The sequence below is a fragment of the Pagrus pagrus genome (assembly GCF_965226575.1).
Source record: "Pagrus pagrus genome assembly, chromosome: 11".
Lineage (NCBI taxonomy): Eukaryota > Metazoa > Chordata > Actinopteri > Spariformes > Sparidae > Pagrus > Pagrus pagrus.
This window is the reverse complement of record NC_140195.1, coordinates 7,438,138-7,458,400: the sequence shown is the minus strand read 5'-3', so window position 1 is coordinate 7,458,400 and position 20,263 is coordinate 7,438,138. Positions and strand designations below refer to the sequence as shown.

The 20,263-nt window shown below is 44.9% G+C and overlaps 2 protein-coding genes across 2 annotated transcripts in view; both read right to left on the bottom strand.

Annotated features, from left to right (window-relative positions):
* The window catches only part of iqsec2b (IQ motif and Sec7 domain ArfGEF 2b), a gene marked incomplete at its 3' end in the record, with an annotated part of 31,348 nt that extends 17,798 nt beyond the window's left edge, over positions 1-13,550 (bottom strand). The window contains exon 1 of the mRNA XM_084365823.1: positions 11,740-13,550. Coding sequence (XP_084221949.1) covers positions 11,740-12,191 — 452 coding nt within the window. The 5' untranslated portion in view covers positions 12,192-13,550. The remainder of the gene's footprint in view (positions 1-11,739) is intronic.
* A 2,258-nt stretch (positions 13,551-15,808) lies between these two features.
* The window catches only part of magixb (MAGI family member, X-linked b), a 45,774-nt gene continuing 41,319 nt past the window's right edge, over positions 15,809-20,263 (bottom strand). The window contains exon 18 of the mRNA XM_084366866.1: positions 15,809-18,961. Within this exon, the coding sequence (XP_084222992.1) occupies positions 17,787-18,961 (1,175 nt within the window). The 3' untranslated portion in view covers positions 15,809-17,786. The remainder of the gene's footprint in view (positions 18,962-20,263) is intronic.

Here is a 20,263-nt window from a genome sequence, read left to right as displayed (position 1 = left end):
TGGAGGGGCAGCAGTACTGATGGAGACTGACGAAGCTGTGAACAGTCAGACTGGTGGGGAACAGAGCGGCATAGGCGGCGCTGCCCGCCGCCGTGGGAGTGGAGGGAGCCGAGGTGGGCTGCCCTGAGATAGACGACGGCCGGACACTGACGGGAAGGACCAGAGACGGACGACACGCACAGAGACATGGAGAAAGCAGAGAAAACAGACACACAAACAGTCAGCGGCAAAGCAGAAAGAGAGACACAAAGAAAGAGAGAGAGATTGATCTGAAGCTGCACATTGATAGTGACAAGTCATAGAGCGACAATGGTAGTACAAGGAATGACACATTTAAAGGGAGAAAAGAGAGGTAGATGTGTGACAATTTGTACAAACTGCAAGGTGACTAACACCTGCGAGAGTCTCTGCTGGGTTCGACTCCTCGCAGAAAGTCTACAGGTGCGTTACAGAGTTCAAGGTCAAGGTTCAGGAAAGAAACGTACAGAAATCCTCACAGCCAGAGTTGTTAAAATGAGAGTTTTGTTACATGAGAGCTTTGTGCGCGAAACTCCAACCACTCTGACGGATTATGTAAAGCTCTATACTCGTCTATAGTGGGGTTCTTCTGCGGATCATCCTGCAGGAAAACCACTTTCTGTAATGCATGCAAAAGTGCACATATAGCACAAAAGCCTCTCGGCCGCCCCTCCACTCTGGCAGGAATTAGAGATGTTCCATCTGCAGATTTTGAGTGAGCAGTGGTTGAGATTAGCATGTAAATGGCTGGTTTCTCACTGGGGCCAGCTGCTGTCAAGGACACGCAGTCCCCATCATTTTAGCATGGAAACACTCTCAGAGAGGCACGAGGACGGAGACGAGACGCAGCAGAGAGAGAGAGAGCGAGAAAGGAAGTGAGATACTGTGGCACCCGAGCAGTTCGCTGTAGTTTACTGTAGTTTGTTTTGTCGCCAGTTGTGTGAATTTTCAAACTGTGTTATATTCACTTGCTGGTTGCATCAGCAACACCTAATTTTAAACTGTTAAGGAATACGTTTGGTGATATTTTCTATTTTTCGTACTGTGAACAAATCCCAAGAAAACCAACTGATCTGACTAGCAAGTGTTTCCTGTGTAGACAGAGGCCTAATCCCAATACACTATCCAACTCCTCTGTTTAGGGTGCGAGGGGCTACATGGTCCTCCAAATGAAGCTTTATCAGAGCCACACTTCGAACTGAGGGTTATAAGACCTCTGTCCTTTCAATTCATTACGGTCATTTTCTTTATAATAAGCTTAAACAATCGCTTCTAGATTGCTGAAGTCTCGACGAGCTGAGCTGTAAAGTTGCTGCACTCGGCACCGCTCGTCTAATATCAGTACAGACTGGCAGGGCAGGAGCACGGGTTGTTAATGTTAGCCCATAAAAGCACCGCTAGTGGCCAGGAAACAAAGCTGTGCTCTTTTTTACTCAATGATTTGATTGATGGCGTGAAGGTAGAACCTAAATGTGAGCCTCCATGCTTCTCTATCCGGCACAGCTAAATGGCAAGTGGTTTTGTTGTAATGTGAGGATTGCCATAGTAACGCAGCCGAAGACAGCATATTGGAAATTGCGCCTGCTTCCATAAAAAACCCTGCTGACGATGACTGACGACGTGTGACGTTCTTGAAGGGTTGTCCCATTTCATAAGGGGAGATTTCAACCACTTACCCCTCGTGACTCTGTGCCGAGGGGCAAGCGGGCGTTCAAAACCGAAGTGTCGGGGTAAAAATTGTTAGTCTCTTACAGCTTCTTTTACTCTGAGCCGTAGAGCTCCACTGTTTTGTTAGGAAAAAAATTAAAAACACATCAATAACCCACACTTGCACAGTGTAATACAGTATGTTGCGTCATTACACTTTATTTTTATTTTGAGTCAAACCCACATACACTCTCCTGCTGCTGCTGTAAATACTGACTAGCGCACCAATTCTGCAGCTGAAACGAGTCCCCAACAAGTATTTTACTCCTGTTTGAAAAAGCTACACTGCCCAGCTGATGGGAAAGTCTTTTTGGTGACACTTTTATTTTACAGGTCCAGAAATTTCGAGGTGAGTAGGTGGTAATTATTAAGCAACATATTTGAAATGTCTCTGAACTTACTCCCAAATTACCAAAACACTTACCTTGAAATTCACTGAAAACATTACCCAACATCATTGTAGAAGCTGACTCGTTGGAAATGAAGCTGCAAAAACTCACTTCAATTTAGTGGCCTGCTGAGGGGAAGTTAGGCAGAAACTAGTTGGAAGTTTCCTGGAAATGTCTTAAAGAAATTACCAGCTATTTATTTACTGTCTACTGGGAAATAACAGAATATTATGATGAAATCATGTCAGGGTTAGTTCAACACATTTTGAGGTGTTTATTGTGGTAATTTAGAAATCTGAAATGTTGATTGGTAATCACCACCTACCATGAAATTTGTGGATCTGTAAAATTAAGTGTTTTATACTTGTGACCTTTTCTTATATATAATTAATGCCACTGTGTTTCAAACAACAATGTGAAAACAATGTGAAAGGGTTCACTCGCTGAGATGAACCTGAATCTGCAGCTCAACTCGGCTTCATGAGGCTTCACAGCCAGTGTTGGCACGCCGCTCGGCTGTCAGCCTGCAGCTGTACTGTTTTGATTCACTATCAGCACTCTTACAGCGATGACTTTGCTGCAGCAGGCATCTGTGAAGCTCTTAAAACCCACTGCACACTACCTGCTCAGCACCAAACAGCAGAGAGTTAGCAGTAAGCTATCTGTTGAGCATGGTGGAGCATTTAGCAGCTACAGAGGCAGATATTTCCCTCAGGAGCTGGTAGAGACCAAAAACACAACTAAAAGACAGTAAATATTCATCAAGAGGCACCTTAAAAGGAGCAGTGGGGGGGAATCCATACAGCTCATCCAGCGTAATCCAAGTCTATGAAAGATTTGATTGGATTGATTAGAAGAGAAGTCATTTACACCCCCGAGACAGAGCTGCTGATGCTTTTAGCCTAGCAGCTACAGTGAAGATCTCAGACTTTTTAAAGGGTGTAAATGACGTCTTTTCAAATAAATTTGGGATCTTTGGGCTTCTGGAGACTTGTTGGATGTTGCATGAGCTGTATGGAGCAATTTTATCTTTTCTTTTAGTTGTTTTTTTTAAGATTTTAAAACAAGTCCCCATCTACTTCAGCTGCTTAGGAGAATGCTTCAATGCTGTTTTTGTGAAGCTCCAGAAATGTTTTGCGAAAGTACAGAATATCACCATCGTATTCTTTAACACTACTCTTCACACAAACTGCGATACAAGTCCTCTTTAACTAACTGAGCGCCAAACGAAGACACAAGTCTACGACACTGAGTCGGGCTGGTAGAAGGAGTTGAAGGGTTTCTAATCAGAGTGGTAAAATCAGAGCGTTTAAGGATATAATCATGTAGGCGGAGCGCCCGTTTACTGAGTGCAAATGATAAAAAAGTTCCAATTAAGTGAGAATAAGCTGTCAGTGGCTATTTTAACTGCGGCGTGTTGAACAAGAGCGCCTCGCTCATTCCTATTTATGAAGATTACACAGAGGTTACAAGTCAGCGCCCAGATGAGAGTTTCAGGCACAGATTTTGTATCATATGACCCGTGTGTTTTTAATTTGTCTTTATTAACCCTCTGCAGCGCAGAGAAACAGAATATTCTGAACAACTGAACCCGCTGACCTGCTCAGCTCTGGATGGAGATGTGAAGAGAGGCAGAGGTGCTGTTATGTAAGCCTGAGCCGTGCGTGTACACACTGTGCGGTCTTGCGCTGCCAAGATTTGTATTTTACCAGCGGTAGCTAATGCCTCCTGTTAAGAGTATCCCCCAGTGTGGCAAAGTGTTGACAGGCTCATCTAAGATCTGATTTTTTTGCTTCATGAGCAGTTGTGCCTGAATCCCAGAGTGCCATAAAATAACAGACACACACACAATGCCCCAAACCGTCCTCCTCCTCCTCCTTCTTCTTCTTCTTCTCCTCCTCCATGGACAAACAAAACACACACACACTACCCACACACGCTTAGTGTATTTACATTTCTCTTGCTGTCATTAGCAGGCGCACACAGACCGACAAAATAATACAAAAAAAAAGAAGGGATTGAGACATGAATCTACACATCGCGGGTCGTGAGATATTAGCGTGAGGACACAGGAAGTCCAGGCCAGGAGAGAAAAGTGGTACATCGGGAGAAATGTGTGAGGTGTATTTAAAGCGGCGAGTTGACAGAGGCTGGAGGCAGGAAGAAGAGTGGGAGGAGAGCGAGCTACATGAGAGTGGGAGAGGTTGAATACGGAGGAGGGCAAGGGTGAAAATAATCAAGAGAGGAGGAATGGAGGGGAAGAAGGACGGCGAGGGGAGGAGGAAAGTGAGATGGAAACGGGAGCTGCTGGAGCCAGTGTTTCCTCGAACCTGTGCAGTGGCATGGGGGTGTCAGCGTGTAGGTGAGGCTATGTATAGACGAGCGAGGAGAGTGGGAGCAGGGCGATCACATGCGGCGATCACAGGAAGACATCACCAGCCTGCCAGCCAGCGGCAGGCTTTTTCGGTACACTTACACACACCACAACAACTGTTTGGTGAAGCAGCCCACGGTCAGAGAGCGCCTTCCATTTACATCCACGTGGCTTTGATGGGGGTATAATCTGTCCGTCCAATTTCAGCCATTGGTACGACCCACTTCAAACTGTGCTTTTTCTCTTTTTTTTTTTCCCTCTGTTGCCATTGTCTATGAAATAAGAGTGTGGGAGCGCACTGCGTCATCCCACCTCCAGCGCGTGACCCGCCTGACTCCTGCTGACAAACAGAGACGTTTGATAACCACACACGCTGCGTTGTAGCCTAAAGTTAAGTGTGTTTTTATACACAGCACCCCCCCTCCCTCCATTTTTGAAATATTTCCCCTTTCCATTGCCTTCCACCAGCTCTTCCACACATACACACACACACACACACCCCCCCATCTCGCTTTCCACTGTGAGCTTGAGTCTCCTGCTGCTTGGCAACAGTGCGGGCTGCCTGTGTGGGCGTTTGGCGTTGAGTGCCAGGCGAAAGCGCTGACAAGGAGGGGCACGGTTACAGTTACGACTCGACTACGCACGCCCGGCACCTGCTGTACCCTGTGAGTGTGCGTGCACATGTGTGTGAGGTGTGCGCGCGTGTGCGCGTGTGGATATGATTCACTCAAATGAAGAATAATTAGACTTCATTTCAATGTGAGGTGGGAGACACAGAGGGAGTAATTCATGGAAAACTGATACCCCTGCAGATCACCACAGGGATGTTCTGTAAAGTCTGAGAACAGATCTCCGTCACAAAAGGATGACTAATTGCCTGCGTTTCGGAGGAACCACATCCAAACTTTTTTTCAATGAGAGACAACCTGTAACCCGCGCTAAATGAAAACATCGCAGCGCTCATCCGTCTTCAGTATGTCTCCTCCATCCCCATCAAGCAGTCATTCAATCCTGCTTCTGTCTTTCACCCTGCTCCTGCTCCCACTCCTACCCTCTCTTCTCTTCACTTCTCTCCATCTCTCTGTTCGGTGTCTCTCGCCCACAGAGTTCTTCACAGAAGAGCTCACAGCGTTCCCACGGTAACCAGTCTCCCTATTCTGCTCCAGAGAAACGTGTTTGACAAACATCCCGCCTCAAAAGTGCCACTTATCTGCATCTGAACGGTAAAAAGACAATGAATAAAGTCATAGCAGCAGCTGGAGGGAGGTGGGGAGGGGGGGGGACACTGTGGATGCGCACGTGTGTTCATCACACGATGACCCCACAGGGTTGCGCGTACGACGCCGCGGGGGGTCACCATTACATGTTCAACCCACTGATCAACGGACAAGAAGGCTCAGAGCTCGGGCCTCCTCCCTAATAACAAAGCAAGGCCGCTAATCTCAGCGCTAATTTAGCACGGCTGTTGTTGGGACACGACTGTTATCTGCACACAGCTGCCCTTTAAAGCGAAGCTGCTCCGAACTGACAGGGCGGCCAGGAGGAAGAAAAAAGGGGAGAAGGTTGAGTCAGGATCTGGATATTTAAGCTGCCCTCCCACCCCCAGGAGAGGTGAGGCGAGCTGGAGGTGGAGGTGGAGGGAGGGAGAGCTGCTGGACGGAAATACAATATTACAACTGCCTTGAGGACAGCTTTACAGTTTCCACAGCAACTATAGCTCTCTCAACGCTCCCGGTACAAGGACATTTCACTTCCTGTAAATAACTTTACATCACAGCTCTTCACTTTGTCTCCGTACTGTTTCAAAAATCTCAGGAGGGATGGTAGACACAAACAGAGGGTGAGTAAATGAGAGAGAGAGGCCGGGTTGAGTGTCTGAAGTTCAACATACTGTTCAATTCACTTGGAGTTTTCATTCAGACGCAGAACAACACGTCTGTCTGCTGATGTGATATTGACGTTTCTGTCAGAACACAGAGTCGTTTCTACACAGTGTCACTGTACAGGGCGTAGATAATGTTTTTTCTAATTACTGCTACTCAAAATACGTCATTAAGTCATCATTTTAGGTACTTTTATGAGTTTTTTTTCCAAATTTGTAATTTTATTTGCTCATGTATTACACCGTGTAATCTACTTAGTTACTTTTAAAATCATAATTCAGTACTGAGTACAATATGAATTAATATCTAAACCTTTCATCTTTATCACCAACAGGCCAATGAAAACCCGGATATATGGACAAACACACAAAACTCTGCAGCCGGCGACGGTTTGGAGAAACAGAAACCTCTCTCTACTGATAATGCATCAATGGTTATAAAGTAACTGATACTTTGAGTAGCATTTGAGAAGAATACTTTGTAGTTTTACTTATTCATTACTTTAATACCAGTAGTTTTACTTGTAATTGAGTAATATTTCAGTAATGTTACTGTACACATACTTGAGTACAGGTTTTCAGTGCTCTTTCCACCTCTGGTTGTTTGGTTCAACATATGCTTTATTTTAATTTCGCAAAATATCAGACACGAAAATAGTTATAAGCTCAAAATGTATTTTTAAATAACACAAAATCAACAGTACAATTTATTGCCGTACATAAGCAAATGTACACGGTTTGATAATCGTCCATTACCCTTATCGGTATATCGCTTCAACCCTACAGTACCAACATATCAGGGCTCTAGGGTGCGGCTAGTTTGGTCGCACATGCACCCAAAATATTCCTGTTATTGCAATTTCTTGGTGCGTGTGCTGTGATTTAAATGAATAAAATTGTTGACATTGTTGTGTTTACCTAAATGAAAAAGTTAGGCGCACAAGTGCAACCAGGGTAAAAGTTAAGTCTGGGGCCCTGTTGTAGATGCTGCCAAGAAACATTGGTGAGACCACCGTAACATGTCAAATCCAACTTTAAAGCAACGTTATGTAACTTTTTTACCTTATAACAGCCTCAAAATGATGTTGATGGTACAGTGTCTTGTAACAGGTATCTTGTATCATTTGTTTCTGCACTGTGTGACTTCAGTGAGCAGGTAGGATCACAGCGTTACATGCATGTTTACTTCAACATACAAGTTCTTGTGTTTACCACAGTGTTGTTGCACTCAGAAACTGTGGGGGGCGCCAAACCGCACAAAAAAAAAATTTCTGCATGATGTTGCTTTAAAGCCTGTGTATCCTTCTCCCTTTACATTAGGGCTGCAACTAATGATTATTTTCACTATTGATTAATCCATCTATCAATAAATCTTGAAATAAAATGTCAAAAAATGCTAATCACAATTTCGCAGAACCCAAAATGAGGTTTTGTCCAACTAACAGTAACCTGTAACATTTATAAACAAGAACCAGCAACTGTTTAACATTTTTGCTTGAAAAATGACTTAAAGGAGGTCAAAATAGTTATTGATTAATTAACCTTTGATCGACTAATCATGACTCAAGCTCCACTTTAAAAGGGTAAAATGTGTTTTTATGCATTAAGCCTAAAAACCCTGAGTTCCTCGTTGTGCTGACCATGACCATCTGCAGAGACAGCCGAGGGTCATTGGTCAGTCTTCCCTGGGGATGATCGGGCCACTCATACTTTAAATCTATGCATCCTCATGAATCCTGAGCAACACGTGACCAAATATAAACGGAGATTATGATTTCTTTCACTTGCGCACACTGCATGGAGCCATGAACACTCGCTGCACTCAGAAATGGCGAGGAGAAGGCAAAAAAACACCACCCACGTACACTTGCCTCCCACACACACATCCATCATTTAAATTTACGTCAGGCTAAACTGCATCACAGAAATCATTAGCGCTCCTGCGTTATTTTAATTCGGGGTGGGGGGGGGGGCAAAATTAAGCATTGTTTAATCCACTTCGCATCCCAAAAATAGAAAAATGTAAAGGAGAGTGAGATTCTTGAGTTCTTGAGGAAAAAAAACGGCAGCTGCAGCTCTCACTGTATTTCTTGGAGAAACTCACTGTGAGTCCATAGAGAATAGATTAGCTCCCATCATAACACACAGACTGTTTGGAGCGGGTCAGTACCGGCTCAGCTGAGCTAACCCACACATTCGCCCGGGGCCAGTTCATCTCTGCAAGTTGTATCTGCGCTACAACGGGCTGAAACATACAGCTACACAAACACCCAGATCTCTACATATCATAGGACGTTTGATTAGCGAAGGAAAAACAAATAATTCAATCAGCCTGATCGGGAACAAGAGCCGTGCTTCGGTTAATGGCAGGGAAAGGAGCGGGCGAGCGCGGAGGGGAAGAGAAAGAGAATAGCACAAAAGTAATTTCTGCAGCTTCTCTGAGTCATATCTGCAGCAGTGGGAAACAGAAACAGCGAGGGGGAGAGAGTGAGTGTGTGTACGTGGGTATGTGAGAGAGAGAGAGAGTTAGAAAGACACTGAGAGAGAGAAAGAGAGAGAGAGGAGGGGTGGAGTGGGGGTTGTACAGGGGATGGGGTTGTGTGTAGTAAGAGCTTAGCAGAATTGGCAAATTAAGCTTCTTCTGAAACAAAAGCCCATTTACCGTCCTCCCAAACTGAATTAACGTCAATTGCGCAGAGAGTGGAGCACATGCCCACGGTGGCCTGCGTGGAGAGCGAGCTTTGGATGGAGATGGAGATGGAGATGGAGAGACGAACATTAGACACACAAGCACCTTCTCAGCGCTCTCCGGGGAGCGAAGAAGGGGAACGATAGCCGTTATCCGTTATGTAATGAGAGCGCTTTGAGTGTCAGCACCACCGGGGCTGTCGCCAGGAAGACCTCTGGCTGCCCCCGCCTCTCGGCCTGTGAGCTGCAGGAGGGCACGTATGGAGCACGTAATGAGGGACTGTAATCTCTCACCCATGCTGTTGGATCTGTCACATCGTCATGACACGACAGCACGCGCGGCAGACTGCAGGGTCACATTAGCTGTCTAATAATGGACATCCCAGGTTTTATCCCACAGTGCGCACACACGCGCGCACTCTCGCTGCAAAGACACACACAGCACACACACTTACGCACACGGCAGTAATTATCACCCCTGGGCTAGTGGTAATTATACTCTGGTCACACTAATTAATCTCTCATGCACTCTGCGTGGACCTCCCTCCCTCTTTCACACATTTTTGTGCATATATGATATATAGATACACTGACACACACACACACACTTGCGTGACCTATCCCAAAATAACAACAAAAAACATCTGCCGCGCTCGCAGCGAGCCGTGGCGAGTGCCCTCAACCCCGCTGCGTCTTGGAGGAGAGACTCGACATCAGAAATAATTTCGTCCCCGGGCCTCAGACTCGCATTGTTCACACTGCCATTAACAGGAGGACAGGGACGAAGCGGGGTAGCATTTGGGACAGCTGTTTACAGCCCGCCGCTGGGAGGACGGGGAGCAGAGAGAGGCGACTTTTGTTTTGGATGCAGTTGCTGCACGCATGGCTGAGGGGGGAAAAAACAACAACATAAAAAAAAAAAAAAAAAGGGGGGGGGACGAGTTCATTCAGTTTTTCTTTGTCCGGAATCAAAATTGTTATGCGAGACGCAGAGAGCACCGGGCAGAGATGAGGAGTCCTGCTGGAGGAACAAAAACTAATTGGACAAAAACAAAGACAGCCCTCTGAGCTTTGCCTTCCTGGCCCAGACTCCCCTTTCCTCTCCTCCCTCCCTCTCTCTCTCTCACACACACACACACACACACACACACACACACACACACACACACACACTATTGACAGATGGTGAATCAGTGTGTGTGTTCCACCTTTTCTCTTTCAGACTGGGGCACGCCGAGTGAGGTCGCTCAGTCACTTTCCTCCCCCCTTGTCATCCTTTTCCTCTCCCCCTTCCTCCCTCTCTCTCCCACATCTCGTCTTCTGATTGGAGTCATATTCGGAGCATCTGCCGATGAAGAAAATCATGTTCGCGTCTGATCCGTGATCAGAGGATGGAGGGTTTTGTTTTATTTTTATCGCTGACCTCAGCTAATAGGCCAGTTTTGGTCGAAGGCTGAGTCACAGCCAGACAGGGACAATATGGCTCTGCTGTGCGGGTGACTCTTTATTAAATGTGACACTTCATATGATCCGCTTGTCTGAGCCTGAATCCAAAGTCAGCTACAGGCGGCTGCGGGCAATCAACAAGGGAGGATCAGCAAGATCTACATGTGCAATTCATCACTGCATTCAACACCTACATAAATCACCAATGTGCGCTTCTGTGTAATGACTCAGTCACCCCCGGGGATGAAGGGAGGCAGACGAGCGGAGGGGAAAAAGACGCCTCGGATCGATAAGGGATTTGGTCAAGTCTGAATCAATCGCTGATAAGAGGATTGGGAGCGCGAGAAAAACAGATAGCGAGCAGAGTCCGGTGATAATTGCTGAGATGACTGCGGGTAGAGAAATGTTATCACATGCACAACAAGACTGATGGATTTTCTGTTGCTAGGACTGCAACAATATATTTCACTGTGTACTTTTTTTGCACATGAATTTGCTGCCTACTCACAAAAGCAAAGCCTAATGCTTCCGGAACAAAAGCCGGCTCTTTCTGTGCGTGGTTAAGTAAAAAAGCGAGGACAGATGCACTCGCTGTTTGCCAAAGCTGTGTTTGTGCAGCACTCTTACTTCAGGTCAGCCTTGAGTTTTGGGGGAGGCGGGAGGAGGGGGTTGCAGGGGGGGACGACAACCAGATTAGAGTTCAGATTAAAGTGGAGAAAGAGAAACACACTTTTAGCAAACAGTGGGTGGATTTTGTTCATGCACGGGGACCTCGCTCGGTCCCTAGAGTTCAGATGAACACAAACGAGGCCCCTAACCCTCCTGCCTCGACTTGAGTTTTCCCTCAGCACGCTACTATGAAACTCCTACGCTCCCTCACGTAATAGACCGTGATCATTACACAAATCAAACCCCTCTGCAGGCATAATCACACGGCACGAGGAAATGGACACCTCGAGCACTTATCACGCAACCCATAATTCTCCAGCGCTCTGCGGATTTCCTCGTGGTGGTGTTGGTGTTGGTGGTGGTGTATTTAAAAGATCCCCTCTTAGGTTTGGTCCCATCACTCTGAGGATTATCTCTAATGCCTGGAGAGGCTGCAGCGTCACACAGCCTGTCACTTATGTGGGTTTAGCATATAAATGTTCTGTCACATTGATATGAGGAGATGTCACCTGGTCAAGATCACTGACATGACGCCAATCATTCATTGGTGTGAGAGAGGAACTTACTTTCTGCGAATGGTGGAGCTGGTGTTGGTGTCGGTGCTGTCGGTGCGCTCCAGCCGGTCTCGCTCCGTGGTGTTGGAGCCGCAGGAGAGACCTCTGGTCAGCCTGGTGTGGGTCCTCCTCTCCCTGCTGGGCCCTGGAGTAGTGGTCGTTGCAGCCGCGGCCTGAGCCGGCGTCGCACTACTGTTCCCGCTGCTGCCACCGCCATGATGGATGGGGAGGGACATAGGCTGGCTGTGGTTGTGGTTCTGCTCGGGGGTGTCCGAGCCAGGGGTCCGCGGGCTGCGCTCCTGCCTCAGGTCCTGGTTCTCCTGGCTGACCCGGTCCAGCTGGCCCTCAAGCTCCTCGATGCGCCGCCTCTGGGTCTCCAGGAGCTTGGCCTGGCTCTCGATGATGTTGTTGAGCTCCAGGAGGTACTCCACAGCCCGGTTGGGGCTCTCTGGGCTGGTCTCCATGGTGGGCCTCTAGGGGTATGACCACCACCAGCCACCACCAGAGTTTCGACCCCCGCGGGGCCGAGATCCACCCCCCCCACCAGCCCTGATGAGTGGGGGGGAGGGAGGGACCGACGAAGGCCCTAGTGAAGCTTAACTAATGTCTTCAGATCTTCAGAAACAGGAAGTAGGCGAGGTTAAGAGGTTGAAGTTCAGAAAGACTACATATCCCCAAATCTGAGGGCGGGAATGAGCATTATAGCATCTTAGTAGCCTTTAAAAACGTCGCAGTGCTGAGAAAAGAGATCAAAACTCAAAAAGAAGCCGCTGATTGTCTGATTGTTTCCTGAAGTCAGAGTCATTTTGAAGGACTCCAGATCAGCACGGAGCAGGTCAAGATTCAGGGGCGTCATGATGAACATTAACTCATAAAGCAAAAAAATATATATAAAAAACAGACTGAGACTGGCTGGAGGGGGAGAGTTACAGAGGTAAGTCTAAAGGAGGCTGATTAACGCTCAATAATGGACCTCAGCTGGCTTTAATCGTAAATATACAGAAGAATAAACAGAATATCAACGTATGCTCCGACCTGTGACAGAAGAGCTTTGATATCAGTGATCACAAACCATCTCCTCGACATAAAGGGGAAAGGGGGGGATAGGGGGTGATGGGGGGGTGACGCTGTATATGATCTCCCACTAACTATCAGGCGCTGTCAATCATTACATAACACAGAAAATTCTGCACCCTCCCACGTTGAACATCCCCGCAGTCTATCATCGTCGCTTTCAACCCATGGCTTGATGTGTCTTTACAGCGCAGAAAGTGAGCTTACTGATAAGTTCATTCTCCAGGTCCAGACCCTCCCCTCCGGTCCGGTCCGGTCCGACAAATAAACTACATCCCGGTGCGGTTATTTCTGATTAGTTCCCCAAACTGTGCGTCTCTGAGCTTTTTCATCCGAGGATAATGCAGAGTTTACTTCCACGTCACGCATTCATAAACACAGGCTCCTGGAGATATATATATAAATATATATAAAAAAAAACAAGAAACAAAAACGTGTCTCCTCTTAAAGACCAAAAAAACTATCCGGAATATTTATGAACAACCCGAAAGTCTTATAATAGCCTGTGGTAAATCTCTTTTAAACTGCACTTCGGCGCTGATCTTGAAAAAAATCGGTCTTTAATCGACCAGGTTGAGTTGTTTCCTTACTTATCTGAGTCGACCCGCAGCTGTGTCGGCTCGGTAATCCACGCAGGTGAGTCTTCTTTTGCGGTGGCGCAGAAACACGGACGAGGTTTTCGCTGCTTGAGCGTCTTGAGCTGCAGCGATGCGTGCGGCTTTTTCCTCCGAGCGCATCACCGTGAAGCCAGCCACAGTGATGTCACCGCTTCCGCCGCGGAGAGTTTCAAAGTAAAAGAGGAGCCGCGTGAGATGCTTTGTAGGTGACTGCAGGTGGGTGAAAAAACAACAACAACAAAGAAAGCATCTCCAGGAAAACAATAATAAAATCACCAAATGAATGAATGAAGTACTGTGTTAAAGTAGGCGTACAGTTTTGAGGTGCTTGTACTTTACTTTTTTACGCCTCAACAAACTCTCTTAGTTTTCATAAGTGAATAAAGAAACTAACTTTAAAGGACGACACAATTTATACTGTTTCACTTTGTTTATTTGGGGCGGACCGGCCACCTTTCTAGCTTCAAACAGTATTTCCTATGTATTTGCCTAAATAAACTAAATAAACAAACTGACCTTAAAGGACAACACAATATATACTGTTTTACTTTGTTTATATGTGGCGAACCCTGCCACCTTTCTAGCTTCAAACAGTGTCAGGACCTTATTTTCCTCTGAGAACAGCTTGTTTGTTCAGTTATTGAAAAAATAAATATTTCTGAGCTTGCATTATTACCTTTATCATTTTTTCTCCAAAACTACACAGTGCTCCTTTAAGTATTTCCATTTCTGCTACTTAATATGTCCAAATATTGTACTTTTTTACCCATTGCATTTATTTGATATAGCAACTAGTTACTTACCATATTACATGCTGCATCACAGCCAAAGTCAAGCATTTAAAAATGAAATTTATTTTAATTTTATTTATACCAAACCGATAATCAGTCAACCAATAGTAGACAGTATATACATGATTTTAAATATATATGATTTACTTTTACTTGTACTTTTTCTTGGTAGGCCTACATGTATTGCAGTATGAAATTGTGTTGTCCTTTTCAGGTCAGTTTGTTTATTCAGTCATGACGACAAAATAAGTTTGTTTATTTAGTTTGAAGCTTTGAAGATGAAGGTCTTTCTCTTCTGATTAAAATTTCTTCCCAAAACTACAAAGTGCTCCTTTAACCAAAGTAATATTTTAACACAACATCTTTACTTTTACTCAAGTATGACCTTTTGTTTTGTTTTGCTTTTTATTACGACACTGTTTATCTTTATCTTCTTTATATTAACGTCAACACTAAAACGGATAAATTGCTGACAAAACATGTACTGTACAAAACAGCAGAACTTGAATGAACTGGACAACCTTTCTATTTTTTTATCATCTCTACACCTGAATAATGGCAGAGTATGTGCAACACACAAAAAAAATCTATATTTTTCAATAAATTACTCTCTATGCATGCAATCATCGCCAGGGAAAAATATCAATTCAAGGAATAAATGATAAATAATTTCACATTTTACATTACATTTATTAGGAGAAACTCAGAGACCAAGTGTACGGATGGTATTTTATTTTGAAGGTGAAATCAGAGTCTTAATCCATCACCTTTGTAACTTTACAGATTTCAGGAGCCTCGTTGGAGCGCCTGAATCCGGAGTGCACATGCAGAAACCAACACTATACTCTGCCATGCACTGCCTGTATAAGAGAGTGAAACTGCCACATCCTCCTCTGATCATCATGTTTCCCTATAATAACCTGATCTGAGGTCTTTTGTACAGTTTACATCTACTTATCACGTCCTTGTGTGTGCAGTGCTGTTGTCACTGCGGTGATGTTATTTGTTTTTGCGTCTGACTTGAACAGAAGGATGCTGTGGCTTAGGACAACATGAGGCAGAGAGAGAGAGAGAGAGAGGCAGGCAGGCCTCAGAGCGCTGTTATTTTTAGTGGCAGCGCTTAAGTGCTCATATCTGAACTGAGACACTGGCTATAAATCCTCTCTGTGTGTATCAGAGCTCACACAGGTGATGCTGCTCTGCTGTACTGTACATGAATATTAGAGTGAGTGCATGGCGAATGTGAAATCTGTGAAAAAAGCAGGTTTAATAATTGATCAGTGGGATATTATCAGATTTGAATCCTCTTTGAGAATCTGTTTCCAAGGACAGATTTACAGTCTTAATTGTATTTCACTTCAGAGCCACAAATCCCATCCTGCTTCTGAATATATTGCTTTTTTTATTTTATTTTATTGGACCCTTAAACTCACATCCATCTCTTCCTCACTCAAATCCATTCCCTCATAAATGCACTCCAGCCTATAATGCTGCTGCCATCTGCTGTCCATAACCGCCTCTCTTCTTCTGCTGCTCCAAAAATAAATAAATAAATAAATAAAAAGCAATAAACAAGGAAAGACATGCATGACCACTGAGGAAATTGGTTCAGCAGTTTATTTGGAGTTTTATTAGAACGTGTTTACAGTCCGGCCATATAATCCCCCCTTAGGAAATGAAAGTCTAAAAAAAGAGCATTAGCAAACGTTATAAAATAAGTCTTACATATAGGCTACCAAGCTACTCTGCTGTATGGGGGTACAGGATGTCGGTCTGGTCGCCGTGCTGCCATGTCTGGTGGCTGCACAGCAATGCAAAACAAATGGGCAGGGCACACCAAGCAGTTCATTTTTCAAAAACAGGTACAAATGAAGGGACGACTTCATCTACACAGCATCGATCTTTAGATGATGATGACGATGGGCTGGTAACAAACAGCTGTAACAGTCTGCGTCTTCTGATGTTGCCATAAAGAATCAACATAACAGTGCTTTGACATTTATGAATCCCACTCTTGTGTTGTGAAAATGGCGTGAAGTCACTTTGTAAGCTCCTCTGTCTTCCTAATGGCTTATCTAGAGCGAAGAGAAAAACCTGAGTATTTCAAAAAAAGGTCATTTCATAGAAAAATAACATCTCACAGTATCCATTCAGACAGCAAAAAACAAAAAGGGATGTGCTATTTTGCCATCTTAGACGCGACACAGCTCAGATTCTGCGGAGGCTTGGATGTGATTATTATTATTTTTATTCTGGATTAACAATAAGGGCCTTTTTTTTTTATTTTTGGCATGACTGAAAATTACTAAACGGCCCTCCCACCCCCCCTCTCTGTCGTATGTATCAGAGACCTCAGAGCAAAAGGGTTTTCACAGTAAGAAAAATCAGTGGTTAGGATAAATTGGTTGATGTTACCAAGGCAACTGTACGTGGCACGATGGGCACAGCACTCTCTAGAATCTAGATCGTGTTTTTTTCTTTGTTCTGACCCCACATACACGATATTATAACAGTACGTAGAAATATGCACGCTGGATGCATACTTTTGGCATCTTTTGCTGACTTCTTGAAAGTAGGGTGCAACACAGTAGAGGATCCTTATCCACACTCAAGCAGCATATTACGAAACATTCATTTATGAATAGGGCAGGTACAATATAGTTCTGTGTTTACATTTTATATACCACTTCTCATCACACGATAATAAATAATTTGAAACGGGTAGCTGTTGTATGTAATATATAGATATACTGCATATGTTTATATATATATATATATATCTTCATATAGACTTTATCATGAGGCATTACAATACAGTCATACAAATCAGGGCTTTGCTCCAGTTAGTATAATATTTACAATAGGTTCTGTCATTTATTTCTCTACAAATATTTACAGAATATAGATTTCACACCTGCTGTCAAAGGGGATTCGCATTATCACAATCAAATATTCAGTTTATACGGGACAACATTACAAGTCGAGGCGAGTGTCCACATAAGACAAAAGAGGATATTGTACAAACATGTTACACCGTTCGCTCTCGGTCCACATCGGCACGCTGCAGCGGAAATGGATTGGCTGATCGTCTTGTACAATTGCATTATTATTGCTCGGTATCTTCATGAGGTATAAGTGAATGTCTGTGTAGTCTTGTGTACAGTAGAGGAGGACACTCCGCCAAGGTGCAGAGATGCAGAAAGACGTGAGTGAGACACGGGGAGGAAGAAGGATCAACAAGGTGTCTGAAATACCTCGTCGTCCTGGAAACAAACGCTGCAAACATAAGGAGAGGAGTTAAATATAGCGAGGGGCAGCGGTGCCTCGGAGGAAAAACACAACGCTGTTTCACACAACTTTACCAATTTTTACATGTTCAAATGTGATATCGACACTTAACACCAGCCAGAGGTCAGCTGTAAAAAGGCACAAAGAATATGACTTCAGACTACTGTAGATATCAAAGTGACAAAGAGAAAATGTTGGTAGTGTGGGTAGCTGCAGAAAACAAGTCGAGGTCTAACAGTGTGAGACTGACTGGATCTGTTATCATTCAGCTGCTACTTCCCGTCAACGGTCAAGAGACGGCGCTTCTTCCTCCTCCCCGCTCTGTCCGGCTCCCAGGGCGCCTGCTCCCCTCTACCTGAGCCACCCTCTGCTGGCTGGGTGTGAGCCAGGGGCCCGGCAGCACCTTGGCCCTGCGCCCGCCTGCTTCTGCGGGGGCCAGAGAGAGGCCTGAGATGCTGGCAGCAGACACGCTGCCGTCAGATTGGCTGCCTCCAGACTCTGACTCATTGTCCCCCAGCTGCTCTACGGACAGCGTGGAGGTGAGGAAGGAGAAGGGCTTTCTCTGTGACACCGGATCTATCACAGCGACGCTTGGTAAAGGCCTCTCGCTCTGTGCATCGTCATCTCTCTGATCCTGGTTCAGCTCTGTCTCGCTATTTTCACTCCTGTCATCATCCCATTGCCTTTCCTGCTCCTTCTCTGTCCTCAGCTCCCTGTACTCTGCTGTCACGTCCCAGTTTTCATCGTTCTCCACCTCCCAGAGTTGTTTGGGTCTGGGAAGCTTTTGGTTAGGACTTGGAATGGGTAGGAAAACCTCATCATCACTCTCCTCTCTCCCTAAATTGAGCGCCTCCTCCACTTCCTCCACCTCCTCTACCTCCTCCTCCTCCTGTCTTTCTTCCACTCTTTCCTCAACAGCAGGTTCCTCTCGCTCTTCCTCTTGCTCTAAAGTGACTCTCTCCTCCACCTCCTCCACCCTTTCTTCCACCCTTTCCTCGACAGCAGGTTCCTCTCGCTCTTCCTCTCGACCCTTTGCCCTTCTCACCCTCTCCTCACTTCTACTTTTCCTCCCTCTGCTTTTGCTCCTTCCTCTCCTCCTCTCCCTTCTCGTTCCCCTCTCTGTCCCTCTTTCTGTCTCACTATCATCGTAATTCCTGAGGGCATCTCTGGGTAAACTCTGAGTCTCCCGTTTTCTCCTCCTCCTCCTCCTGTCCCTGGCTTCCCGAGACCCCTCTCCCGGCTCAGAGATGGGGCTTTGTAAACCGGAGCGCCCTCCTCCCTCTGAGCCCGGCCTTCTTTTTCTTCTTCTTCCCGTCTCTTTCTCTGTCTCGCGTCCATTTGAAGACCTGCTTCTCCTCTTCTGCTTGGAGCTGTGCCCCTTCCGCCCGGTAGAGTCTACTGCAGCCAAACCCTGCTCCTTGGGGTGACGCAGGAGGGAGGGGGGTGCGTTCCTGCGCTCACGGCCTGGACACATTAAACGGCGAGGGTAGAGAGGGGGGGTGAAAGGAGAAGGAGAAAAATGAGTGAACGGGCAAGTTAAATGGAGTAAGAACAAAATCTTTGCAGAGAGCATTATGTAATCTGTTATTTAAGAGCTCTCAAATCCAGAAAGTTGCAGAGAAAGTTGTTTTGTTTTTGTTGAGGTGCATTAGCTTACGTAACAACGGCTGCTTTTCTATTTGAGTGCAACATCTGGATTAACCTTGATTAGAAATAATATTTAAATAATTCTGTGTGCTGACAAATTGTGACGCTGGCAAAGTCTGTTCAGAGGAAGGACCGAGGGGAACTAAATAAATCTACTATTGGAAATTTCTACATCATTATTTAAAGGTGCAATATGTAAGAAATGACCACCAGCATTTTACTAAAGTAACCTCTAACTGCTGCTAACTGTTGCTGTCATTAGCTAGTAAGCTCAGTTAGCCGTGCAGTTAACAGTCCTGTACAGGTCTGCAGAAATGAGTCCTAAAACCTGAAATAAATTGGCAAATCACTAATGGGTTTTTTGAATGGGTTGTCAATTAGTTGCTTGAAATAAGATCTTTGGTTGACACAAGCTTAAAGGTGCACTATGTAGTTTTTGGGAAGACACTTTAATCAGAAGAGAAAGATCTTCACTGACTGATTTATTTTTATGCCTAAACAATCTAAATTAACAAACTCTCTTTGTTTTCATGACTGAATAAACTGAATAAACAAAGTGTTTCATACTGCTTTACTTTGTTTATATGTGGCGGACCCTGCCACCTTTCTAGCTTCAAACAGTGTTCTTGGGACCTTATTTTCCTCTGAGAACAGCTTGTTTATTCAGTTATGGAAAAAATAAATATTTCTGAGTTTGTGTTATTACCTCATTGATATTGTACTTAATATTGTAAATACACAGCAGGCGTGAAGCAGGAAATGAGCATGTGGGAGGTCAGCATCAGCGAGGCAGCGTGGAAAAACAGCATGTAGAATCAGAATATATTATATCTAACTTGGTAAAAAACCAGAGTTGGTGATTGTTGGAACAGTGCAAAGATTTACAAAGATTTAGATGGTTTTGTTTTTTTTCTGTTAAGTTTGAATGAAGTGGTTTTAATGATGAGTTAGTGAGACAACTGAGCGCGTCTTATTGGGTTGGTGTATGCTTGTATTTTTCTGTTTAATAAGGAAAATTGGTGTAAGAATAAATCCTTTCTTGACCTTTTATGAGGTTATTTTGTTTATTAAAAAGCTCAAAGATAATAGATAATATCATGAACTTGCCGCCATACTGTC